This window comes from Xiphophorus couchianus, chromosome 6 (assembly GCF_001444195.1).
Source record: "Xiphophorus couchianus chromosome 6, X_couchianus-1.0, whole genome shotgun sequence".
Taxonomy (NCBI): Eukaryota; Metazoa; Chordata; class Actinopteri; order Cyprinodontiformes; family Poeciliidae; genus Xiphophorus; species Xiphophorus couchianus.
This window is the reverse complement of record NC_040233.1, coordinates 13,357,400-13,370,508: the sequence shown is the minus strand read 5'-3', so window position 1 is coordinate 13,370,508 and position 13,109 is coordinate 13,357,400. Positions and strand designations below refer to the sequence as shown.

The 13,109-nt window shown below is 37.1% G+C and overlaps 1 protein-coding gene across 2 annotated transcripts in view; it reads left to right on the top strand.

Moving 5' to 3' along the window:
• Positions 1-13,109, top strand: part of ephb1 (EPH receptor B1) — a 173,535-nt gene that overhangs the window by 47,937 nt on the left and 112,489 nt on the right. For both annotated transcript variants that reach the window (XM_028021343.1, XM_028021342.1), the window contains exon 2: positions 9,803-9,867. In XM_028021343.1, the coding sequence (XP_027877144.1) occupies positions 9,803-9,867 (65 nt within the window). The remainder of the gene's footprint in view (positions 1-9,802; positions 9,868-13,109) is intronic.

Below are 13,109 nucleotides of genomic sequence, written 5' to 3'. Positions count from 1 at the left end.
CCAAATTATAACAACTCTTGTTTGTGATATCAGGTAACAAACAAAAATTGTGACCTGATACAACTCTTGCTTTTGACTATTAAGGTTATTAAAATACATAACTCAATGTTCTGCACCTTTATTATAAGTGCATTTACTTACATTTACCATAATAGTACCTTAGTCATAGTTATTCTATTCAGTGTGTAATTGCATATTTGTGTGATGTAGACTTCATCATCTGTAATCACCCATGATGGGAATGCAAGGATTTAATCACTTCATTGATACCCTTTTAAGAAATCACTGTTATCTTTCCATTCTTTTCACTTTTCTTTTCCTGTGAAAACAGTGTTAAAACCAACTCATTATTACCCAAAGAGGCTTTAGTGAAAACTCCACATTTTCGAGTGAGGTGATATTGTATAGATAAGCTAAAAACAATGTGAATGGGGTACATGCTCGTCTGTAAAATCCAAGCAGTTCGTATTCAGACGTGTAGAAAGATTTATCAAACGATTAAGTGGCTCTCTCTAAAATAGGTGAATTTATTGGATAAAATTTTTTTTCATAATATCAGTCAAAAATGTTTCTGATTTTTATGAAACTAAAGACGGTGGAAATACAATATATGACAAAGAATGAGTGTGCTTGAAAGATTAGAAGGTCAGTCAGAATCTTGTTCATCCACCTGTGAACTGCAGAGGAAAAGTCTGTCTTACTCCAAATCCTGTTTTGTGAAGTGAGGAGCATGATAAGGGTTGTAATTGCCTTGTTTCAAAACAGCAAATTGCCAGGTGTCTTAAAAGCAGACAAGCAGGCTCAGGTAATAACAGCCATAATGAATCTGATTCTTTGAGGACAGAGCTGTTTACTTATGGATTTTTGGCTTTACAAAATTTAGAAAACAGAGAGATCAACATGTTTTTAACCTTCATCTCTGTAATAGTTCATTAAATGAAAAAAAAAGTTTGACATTCAAAACAGATTAATTAGCTGTACTTTATACATACTTAGATTTTTGTATATAAATACTGATACTATTTATATCAGTCAGATATACCGTACTGACGTGCTCAGAGTAACCGTACTTCTGGATGTTATTTCATAGGAGCTCTGTTGTTCTGTAGAAGAAATCACTAAAAACGTTACATTTTAGTTTAATGGTTTAGTTTTATAGACAGATCCCTGAGTGTAGATCGGGAATCATTGCTTGTTGAAAGGGAAAAAAAAAAATTATATATATATATATATATATATATATATAGGAAACAGCTCAAAATTTACGTTGGTAGTACATTATTGTAATTGTAGTTCTTAATAGGGATGCAAGTTATTGGTTAATGAGTTAATCTAAAATTAATTGATGCTATCATTTGACTAGAGAGCTTATCACAAAGAAGAGATAAGAATGAAAGTTAGAAATATATATTTTGACACCTAAATAGAAATAATTTTGCAATTTAATAAAAGAAGAGGTAATCTTTTTTTCACATTTTTTTAGTCCATATGAAAAAACAAAAAAACAAAACTAAATCAGCAGACCAGGTCTCACAGACAACTGGGAATTGGTGTCAGCCAGAAAAAACCTGATCGGATCGTCATATTTACAAGTGCTTAAGCAGAGAGGGAAAAAAACACTACTTACGTAGAGACCTCAAAAATAATCATGAAAGATAAGGCAAAAGCCATGATGAATATAAAGAAGAAAATAAATGAAGACTCAAGAAGAGATGCCCTGGGATAAGGGGGGAGAAAAAGGAGTGCTGCAGAGGAGAGATGGATAGATGGGAACGAAGGAAGAAAAAGAAGGTAAAGAGAAAGCGGGTGAGTGAGTGGGCGGTGGGGTTATGATGAATTAAAGATGACACTCTCCTGCAGCCTGGTTTCTAAAGATCACTCTGTCTGCTAATGTAATGTTAATGAATGCAAATGATGTGCCTAACCTCTCTCCTCTGACCAAGGCATGGGAAGATGAGCGAACGAAGGAACAGGAGCGCCAGAGAAAGATGGTGAAAGATAGAGGGCTGTATATGAAGTCGTAAAGTTAGAGTACAAAAGTGCTGTCTCTGCAAGTTGCCAATACTTGGAAGACTGGCTGACCACTAACATTATATGTACGCATTTTTTTTTTTTTGCATTTATTTGCAGTCATTGTTTAGGGGGGCTGTTGTATTTTCTCCTTCCATTTTACAACAACTCAATTACAAACTGCTAATCATGGTAAAGAGCTTCTGGCTACAAGGTTGATATCTACATTTTATGCGACACGATAGCCCAGATGTGTGAAGCCAAGATAATGTCACCTTGCTGTGATTATAGGATAATTTCATCAGGTTCTGCTGATAGTGTATGTATATTAATTGTCCTTACACTGCAATCTCTCTAACATCTGCCTGTGATTTCACTTTCCCCTGTCTGGCTTTACTTCTCTGTATGTTCTCTTATCTCATGTTTTCCTTTTATGACTCACACTGACCACATCTACTTTCATGCTGGAAATGTTATTTTCACTCAGCAACTGCAAGCCCCGAACTCCATTAATACATCTGTTTGTGCGATCTGTAATTTGCAAGCCAGCTCATTTAAATCCTGTCTGTGTCTCGGCAAAGCAAGACTTGTGTGTCATCACTTTGAGCTAATGTCTCAGGGGATGGCAGATTATTTTCTGTCCAATTTTCAAATCAGACACATTGTCATGTGTGTCTTTAGGGAGAGATTGAAATAACACATTTCTTTTGACATATTCCTGTTGAATGTTCTGCTTTTTCTATCTAAAGCAAAAAAGCCCTTCAGTAAGACGAATAAAGCAACAAAAGTCTCACATTCATGTTTGAGGACTGTCTTCTTTATTGAACATGGTGATTCAATAAGGTAATGTCTCTATTCACGTTACCACCAAGGAGTGTTAAGCGATGAAAATGTTTATAGTTTTCAAAACTAATCTATAACATGTCCAGCTCATGGTCTCACAGACCTTACATGATATTTGCTTCACTTTCACACTTTTTTACCCAGTTTTATTGGATAGCCAAACTAAAGTCACCTTTATCAGCACAACAGGTAAAAACCAAGAGCTTTTTCTTTCATACTTCACAAAAATAGTGTTATACGTAGGTCATATGTTGGATCCTTGTCCTCAAGTTTAAAGCACTCAACTTTATATGCAGGGCTAATACTAACATAGCCTTACTTCACCAATCAGTCCAATGTTGGATAGCATGACAGGCTTCACTTGACAAATAATAGTGTGGTGCTTTATTACCAGGAGTTTTCAAATAAGCTCAACCGATCTTAGACATGGAGGAAAATATCACGTTCTGTTTTCCAATCAAATCATTTTTAGACTGGTGATTCAGCGTGTGAGCAACATTGAGATACTGCCTCAGTCTGTCACGGACTTTTACTTTTATATTCCTCATAGAGAAAATAGGTTGTGAAGTTTTGAAACGTGCTCCTTAACATATAGTTCTGGCTGGTTGTACAGGTAGTCTTGCTGTGCTCAAAACATTTCCTCGCTTTGTTCCAAAAATACTCCAGTCTGTCAAAAAAAATTGCTTTCATATTCATAAATCCCCTGAGTGGACGGCTGATTAGTTTGGAAGATGCAGCACTTCTCTCGTGTTTGTTTGTCAGCCGCCCCATATTAAGATTCCATGCTCAGCAGGCTACCCTGGCGTTTCATCATTGTTAAGTGCTCATTTCAGTCCTGCTGATTTCTCCTGTGGTATTTCATCTTCGTCTTCCTTTCTTTCTGTCTGTCATCATTTTGGGGGGTTCTGTCTTTTTTTCTTTTTTTTTTCGTCCTAACATCATGTTCCCATTCACATCAAGAGATAAACCCTACCTAAACAAAGTTATCTTTGGGCCTGAGATCTTTCATTTTCTTGCTACAGTAACAAAGAGAAGGCCTTTTCCTGCTCATTCACCCTCTAGCAGCTGGACATGATTGTCTCATTGAATTACAAAATATACCAGCAACCTTGGGCAGGGTGACGTAGAGGAGGGCAGTTAAAGGATAGATGAATGGAAAAGATGGAAAGGGAATGGAAATCCTTAGAGAATACTCTGGCGTATTGATTAAGGAGCAAAGAAGGCTTCGAAAAGGGCTTCAGCACATGTTCTATCGACCAGCAACCATGCAATCATACAGACATGGTCACAAAGGAGGGATTTATACAGATATGTAGCTATTTTGACTTTTTCCTAATTATTAGGCATACACATAGTAGCTTAATAAGGTTCAAGACTTCTATAATCCATTCCATCTGTTGTTTTTTATCTATAGAAATATTCGTTGGGCTAGTGCTTGTAATATGTAATAATGGAAGTTCATGTGATGTATCACGCGACTGCTTGCTGACGTGTAATTGCGTGTAGAAAGCTGTTTCCTTATCGATCTGTAACACAGGGCCCCATCAATGTTTAATGCACTCTCTCCCTTACTTTCATTTCTCTTCCTCGTTCTCTATATTCCCCCCTCTCTCTCTATCTGTGGAAACAGCCCACCATTTGGTATTGATCAATCACTTGCTACTAATAAGAAGGAGCAGCGCTCTCTGGGGTTATAGGCCCTGGCTTCACACTCTGATTGTGACTTCTGAGTTTTGAGTAAAATAATTTGGTGTATTATTTTGAAGACGCCTTTTGCTAAAGAATCCCTAACATCCGTTGAGTAAATAATATGATGCCTATGATGTTGCTACAATACATCTTTTGCACTGAGACCAACGAGCTGTTGCTTTCCTCTGAATTTATGAGCAGTATTTACATAGTCAACATTAGGCTTTTAATGTGGGTAGTTTTTCCACAGTCTGAACTGCTAGTGAACTTGGCTGTGTTTAATATACTAGTGCTTGCAGATAGAGCTGATACAGCAGTGTATAAACAAAAGAGAAAAGGCCCTGAAACACTGGGGACTGCAAACGTTTTGTTTCACCTTTTCCACCAAATTACTTTCAATTAACAATGCAAAAATTACTTAGTTTATACTGCAAATTGTTGCTAATTATGTAATACTTAAAAATGGATTTGGTCTTACAAATGGAGTTCTATTTTGTATGTTTTACATTTGCTTTCTTATGCTTAAAGAGATACTGTTTCTAGTTAGAAGTTTCACTCAGAATTGCTGACCTAGGTTGTATTATTATAGTCTTTAAACCCACTGCCAAAAACATGTGGGAATCACAAATTTTAGGAACTACTTATTTTGTTGCCGAGCAACCATAAAAAAATAATTCTAGGACCCTAATGCTGACAGATATAGACACATTTTAAAACCAAAACTTTACTATTCCTAATTCTCGCTGCGTCATAGACTGCCTATGTTTTTCTAAATGTTTTCTAATTCACACTCTTCCTTAGTTTTTTTATTACCACAGCATATTGATGAGGAGACATAATGTGACATTCCTTGTTTTAGTTACATTTATTGTATTGTAGATTCTCCTTTTATTCTTGCAGAGTTGCGGGGGGCTGGTGCTTATCTCCAGCAGGCGAGAGGCGGGGTACACACTGGATTGCCTGTCTCTTGTAGGGCAACACAGAGACACACAGGACAAATATTCATGTACACACACTCATACCTAAGGACAATTTAGAAAGACCAAGTAAACTGACAGTCATGTTTTTGGACTGTGTGAGGAAACTGTGAGAACCCACGCATACACAGGCAGAACATTCAAACTCCATGCAGAAGGACCTAAGGCTGGGATTCAAACCCAGGATGTTCTTGTTTACTTGTTTGAGATACACTGAGGGATCAGCTAGAGACCAAAATTGAAGGATTATCAGTTGGATTGACTCAGATCAGGATTTGTCTGGTTGGAAACTCAGTTCCAGTTTAAAAGGAAAATACCTTTTCAAAGAAAAATGTAAAAAAATAAAATCAATACATGCATATTTTGGCATCATTCAGGCTAGAGAGTGAGGCCTTCAGCAGATAATCGAAGAACAGCACCTGCCATGAAACATTCATATTCGGAAATGCTTTTCAAAATAGTTATTCATCTCCAGATAAAAAACATGTGATATTTAGGTTGCCTTTGTGCCCATAATAAGAAGAATACAACACAGAAAAATAATTACTAAAACATATTGTTGAAAACAACTTAAGATAATAAATATTACTCTATTTAAAACAGTAATTATTCATAATATGCATGTGCTATTAAATTACATTGATTTTGTTAGTATTCACATTCACTTCACAAAAAAAAAAGATGAGCAAGACAGCTGATTTAAAACTTGCACACAGACACATTGGACATTTCTCAAATCCCCTATGCCTGTGGACAGGTGTTAGAGATGTGGCATGACTGCTGCTTGAGCCAAACCTTGTTGCTAATCACCACTTAGTACACTCCATTTACTCATGTGCTACTTTGATATTCTGTTAATGATGGACATTAGATCAGGTGACAGTGCTCATCCTGCCTTCCCATGAGGCCTCTGACCTTTTTTGTCCCCTACCCACAATGTCTTTTACTTTGTTCCCCCTCTCCTCTGTGTTTTAAAGGAAATGGAAAATGGCCTACCAAGTGTCCGTGTGATTAGACTAAAGCTTCTGTGATTTCCCCTGAGGAAGGGCTGGCAGTCCCCACAATGCTCTCTGGCACAGGGAGCTGTTTCGTGGTCCTATCTCCCCAGCTGACAACAAGTCTTAAAAACAGGCAGGCTGGAGCTGGCTGACTGTGGAAACTAGACAGTGAAAGGCTGATTTTAAGGAAATTGAAACACTCAGACGAAAAGCCTAGTGTGAACAAGACTGTCCCAGTAGGTGTACACAGAAAATAGCTCACAGTGTTGACTACTGCAGGTAAAGTCTGCTTATGAATTAGTCTGTGTTCTATTCTTAGATATATAAGTATTTGAATGTGTATCTGATATATCTTAACTAACTAGTTAATGTCTGTGGACTACCTCTACATGTAAGTGGAGAAAATTGAATCACATTTCCTAACATTTACATTAACATGTTTTTTTTTCTTTGACAGTGACCATAAGGATTTTTTTTTTAGAAACTAAAATTTAACAGCGTTAAAAGTATTTTACTGTCAGTCTCTCCTCCCATTATTCTAAAAGGTCATGTGAATGAGACCTTTTGTTAGTCACTATGTGTGTGTTGGCAGCATTATTGTCTTACAGAAAGAAGGTTCCAGGTTCAAATCCCAGCCTGGGGTCTTTTTGCATGTTGCTTGAATGCTCTGCCTATGCATGCGTGAGTTCTCTCTAGGTGCTTTGGCTTCCTCCCACAGTCTGAAAGCATGCCACAGCATGGAAGAGCGATGGATAGGTAGATTGTTGATATTTCTTTAAATAATACCAATTCTAAAACAGTCCTACAAAAAAGCTAATACTTAAGAAGAGATCTGTAAATGCATAAAAATAAATAAAATTAAAATGCAATTTCCGGGAAGGGGTATAGGACACCCACACATTTATCACACACATAAATCTGTTTAATCTGGATCCTCTAACCTTTTCCTCAACTAAAATGTGTTGAGGTCTTCTGCAAAACAAAGCTTTTATTGTTGTTAAATTCCTAAAATAATATACTTTTGAATTAAAAACATTTATTTACCTGCTAGAAATAACAACTAAAACATTAGTTTCCCACATATGGCATCCCCCCCACCCCTGGGTCAGACTGTGTCCTTTGATTTTGATTATCAGGTGATAGTCTGATAATCCCTATCCAAAAATGCATTTAAAGAATGAACACCAAAAAAACAGGTCTAGGATGTTCCTTATTTTCTTTTTTATTTCATCCACCTTATTTATCATTTAATAGAGCACTGAGATTGTGCAAATCAAATTATGAGTATTTTTTGGTGTGTGAGTTTCGATAAAAGAATAAAAAAATAAAAATACATTGGGCAACATGATAAACTATATTTACATTGTATTTAATCCAGAGTGGAACCATCGGTGGCTTTGTGCATTTGTGATTCCATTGCAATGTGGAAGCAGAATGGACTGGGTATTCTCTGTGCTCTACTGCAGGCTGCTGCATGAGGCGCCTGCAAACTGTTTCTGATATGGGAGGGGCTCACGGCACCTCTCACTTGCCTGCTGCAACTGCAGTTGGTGCTTTCCCATTTTCCGCCAAAGTCTCCAATAAACCATAGTATGTGTCTAGATTTGTCACTTGGTATTTTTGAAAAAAATAAAAAGCTGCTAAAACCTTCTGAAGCTGCTACCCCCGCGACCCGACCTCGGATAAGCGGAAGAAGATGGATGGATGGATGGATAAAAAGTCCCCAAATATACTTACAATGTCTCAAAAATGGCAACTGTGCTCCAACTTGATGCTGATGTCATATTCTGCTCAGTTTTATGCAATGTGCTGGACATAAAACTGTAGGCAGTCCACTAGACAGTAGACAGTCCTCTACGTAACGGTAGATACTGTTATTATTCGTATTTGGGTTTAAAATAATCAAAACATACATCTGATCCCTGATTGGGATGTGATGCCAGATTCCAATCAAGTCTGAAACCATGTGATTGGACCCGATTTCCGATCACATGATCAGATTGAGACCTCCCTAATTTCCCCCTTATGTTATTTGGTTTGAGGGAAAAGTAAATGCACAATCAATAAAAATCAAAACAAGTCAAATGGCTATGTGTAAAGAAAAGAAAGTTGAATTGTCTTATTTAAAATTTAAGAAGGAGGATTTCATCAGACTGCGATCCCATCCCTGTCAACAACACTTGTTTGGATTGGATAACCATTGCTGAGGCAGTGGAAGGTGTCCAAGGCAAAAACAATTCCTCTGAAAATTCCCGAAGCACCTTTTTATCTGCTACAGACCATCACCCAGACATACCATTCCTCCTTCAGCAAATTAGTTCTATCTGTTTGGGAAACACAAACACAATCAAGGGCATGTTCTGGCATGACGCATTTAAAATGTGAAATGTTCTTTCAGTTTATGAGGTGAATCATTTAGAGCATGGAATAAACAGTCTGTTACAGGGGAAGTCTTCCATTAAAATGGCAACATATCTTTTAGTCTCTTCAGACTAAAGAGTCAGACTGAGAAAAACTGGTAAGATTGGTTTCTTTGTGTCAGCTGCCAGTCTTAGTTTTTCTTTTTTTTATATATATACTGTATATCATAGTGAACATTGCTTTTACACAAGAGATTTAAAGTCTAAAATACCGGGTTTTTTAAAAAAATTTGTATCTATTGTTTTTTGCAAATGTTAAATCGATTACAGTGAAATGTCTGTTCAAGTTTCACCAAAAAGCTAGGAAATTGATATGCTTTCATCTCACTCAGTTGAAAGCGTTGTGAACCTCTGACCTACTGAATTTGTGAGAATTTTCCAGAACAGGGATGTAATACTCTGTCTGAATTTTAGAAGTGATTTTTCCCTAGATTAATGGTGTGTAAAGCTATACAGCCTTTTCCCACCCAAAAGTACAAATAAAATCCACCCACTTCACCAGAAGTGACTGCAAATCATTCAAATACATGCATGCATGTGCATGCAAACAAAGGCGGGATATGCATATTGTTGTCGTGCTCACAGAGAGAACACAATACAAAGCTGAGCATTTAACAGCATGACAGAAGCTCTCAGGCATCCCTCCCAGCAAAGTGCCAAGGATTTGTTTCCATGTTTCTTGTCTTACCAGAAGTGAGGCAGAGATGGATGAATCATGTGGGGTTTCGTTTCTGCTCTGTTCATAGATGATAGTGTCAAGTGATCACTGGGCCTTGAATTCAAGTCATCTCCGTTGAGGGGTACTAAAAATAGGTTTTGGAGGCTAACTACTGTTTTTCTCTCTATTTTTCTGTCTTTGCTGCAGAAACTTTGATGGACACTCGGGTGGCCACAGCAGAACTGGGCTGGACGGCGTATCCTAACTCTGGGGTAAGTATGCAGCTGCCAACACTTAGCCTATTTGGAGTAAAGGTTTGATATAGAACTACCTTTTGTTCAGGGTGAAGTAACTTGATAGTCCGATACGTAACTTAACACCGTGGGCGCTCAGATCCACGGACACAGGAAAATAGGCACAAAAGTAGGTGGGTTGGGAGCATAAACTTAAGTAGTTCCCAATGTAGCTCCCATTAAAGGCATAATTTTCTCTGTGTCCTGGTTTATAATGACTTAATAATATAATGGGTCTATGTAAGCCACAGCACACAGTACCTAAGTCCCTGTTAATGGAAGCTGGGGGATACTGTTGCCATAATGATACTGTAATGATACATTTATGCAGTGGAGTGGAGGTATTAGAGTGAAACTGGGGAGGAGGAGCTTTGACGATGGATATGCTCTAGGGTTTAAAGATTTAAATTGAACTTTTTTTCAGAATTTAAGTATTTTAGTTGATGTGAATGGACTAAAGATGACTAAAGAAGGGAAACGTACCCAGAATGCAAACAGTATTCATTTTTTCGGTTTGTTTTTATTAACTAAGTTAACAGTTAAACAGATTGCTGTCCTATTACACTAATGGACCTTAAAAGATTTTTAAGACCCAGTTTTCACAAATGTAATTCAAAACCCCACTGAAAAGCTCCATAGCCCAACATTGGTTTAAATTGCAGGAACTATTCAGGATAGACAATGACTGTTTCCTGCATTTTCTGGTTCTTTGGGTCTTTATGAAGCATTTTATATCCGTGTAAAGAGACCTTTTATTGGTGCTAAACCAGATGAACAGAGCTTTGACTTTGTTTAAAGGCTGACTACTGTGGCTGCCCAGATTTTTAGTATTATTGTTTGTGTCCTCAAGGAGTACTAAAACAACTTGATTCGTAAAATAACAATGCATGTGTGTGTATCTGTATGTTTATGTGGGCAATGACCCTTGACACATCTCATAGCTATAATTATGCAAAGTGTCAGCTACTATTTTTATTATTCAAGGGATCTTGAGCCTGACTCTTTTATTAATTTTGTGCATTTAATTAGGAACCACTCTTTTTTATGGAAGATAACTTAACTTTGTAATTTACTGTTTTTACTATGTAAAGCGCTTGTATGCATTGTTGAACTATTACATGCTGCTGCACATTATTAGTCACAATTAAGAAAGATATCGTAATTGTGACTGTGTGTTTAGCTTTTGCAAATCTATTTTTTATTATTATTTTATTTTATTAATCCTTTTGTTGGGGCCAGTGACAAGGCCCCATCAGTTTCTCCTCACATGTAATGAAAGAACACAATTTTTGCTATTGATTTTTGTAGTACTGCCATCATTAAATACCTTATATCCAGATGAGTCTTTACTGACACCTACTGAGCAGAGGCCTTTTCCACTGCAGTCTGTTCAGTTCACCAAGCTTCCAGGCACACCGAGCTTTTTGTCTTTTTTGAGCACAGTTTTTTTTAAGCTGTTGCAAAGGTTAAGACCTGCTGTAGGGAGAATACACTTGTGCCGCTTCAAAAGCAGAAGAGTCTGAGAATAGCACAGTTCCTTTCTGTGCAGCTCAGTGTAAGTTTGCAAAATACTGCATGTCCATGCACAAGTTACTTGGGATGTTAAGCTCAAATATACAGTTGCACTCAAAAATGTACTAACAGTTATTACGAGCATGAAATTCATGTTAATTTGGAGTTTTTAATTAACTAATTAAATCTGTTTTCAAGTATCCAGAATAGATTAAAAATATATGTAAAGCCTTAAATATGTAACTTTGACCAAAATATTTTATGAGCAGTGCCAAAAAGTGTAGAATGTTTGTTGACTTGATGAGACTATTGACATTCAGTTTAAGATCCTAATTGACTCTTTGCACAGAAAAGAAAGATCACCTCTCCAACAAGTATTTGTTTCTCAATAGCCAAGGATCCCCTCCTTTTGTACAAAGCAAAGCCTAGAATAAATTGTCTGGTTTTTACACTGCTAGTATAAGTCTGCAATGAACTTGAAACTACTCCAAAACCTGCATCAAAATCTATATAAAAATCTCAGTTTTATATCACCATGGATTGTCTAAACCACAAATTGGGCCCATGGTCCAAAATTTAACAAAGCTCACAGCTGACCACATGTTCAGGCCATTTGCCTTCAGGTCAAACAATTTATGGTTGAGTTTTTGGCTACATTGAGTGTTCCAGACATAAGAATACCGCACCATGTCTCGAGAATTGTGATAGGACTATCATTCATAAGAGTGACACTGACTGCACCAGTGGTTATGGAGCATGTAAAAGTGATGGACAACTGGCTCCATATTCTTAAACCTCACCTCAGAACAACTGCTAGATGTAATATTCGAACATGAATATGAGGTAAATCCAGCTGTAATTTTGTTGCAGTTGGTGAACCTTGCGAATGTATTTCTTACATTTACACAAAATAACACAAAAAATTAAATGCACAATCACTGTGTATGCATGTCTCTGTATGCCTCAGTTTATTATAATTTATTTTTTAAGTTTTCCTGTAAGAGTTTGTAGGAAGTGTTTTAGTCAGTCCATTTTTGTTGCGCAGAGCTGAAGGTAGTTTTGAAGGACCACAGATGTGGTGTGATTAATTCCGGATGTGAAAACATGAGGACATCAGGGTCAGCTGTGCAAATGTATAATGGGCTGGCAATATGCAATTGCACACTTATGTGTTAGCATCTGCAGAAAAGGCAGATAGCTCCAGGGGCAGAAACACATGTGCTCAAACAACAACAATATTATATGTCTTTATAATATGCATTTCTGTTTCATTTTCCCATACTGTTTTGTTTCTATGGCATGAACTATTTCCCGCTCTGTGGGGGCTTCACTCTCCCTTGTCCTTTACTTTTCTTTCCGTCTCACCTTTATAGTAAAATGTCCGCCCTTTCTTGCTTTTCTGTCACGCTGCTTCTCACCCTCTGCCATTCGCTTAGCTGTATGATTAATAAAATATGGAGTCTCAGAATGGAAAATATCCTCTGACCTTGTTGTGCAGCCACATGACAAAGGAGACATGAATGGCTTGCACGCACAGCAGCATCCTAAGAGTGCTTTTCCTCTCAGTAAATGAGACTTTTCTGAGGTTTTCAGTCTTGTTTCTGTCTAATTTAATTGGAATTATAAATCTTATTATCCTTGCAATGTTAATTGTTTAAAAGAAACATGTCAAGCAAAGTGGATTCACATCAAAAACCTGTTTTTATGGT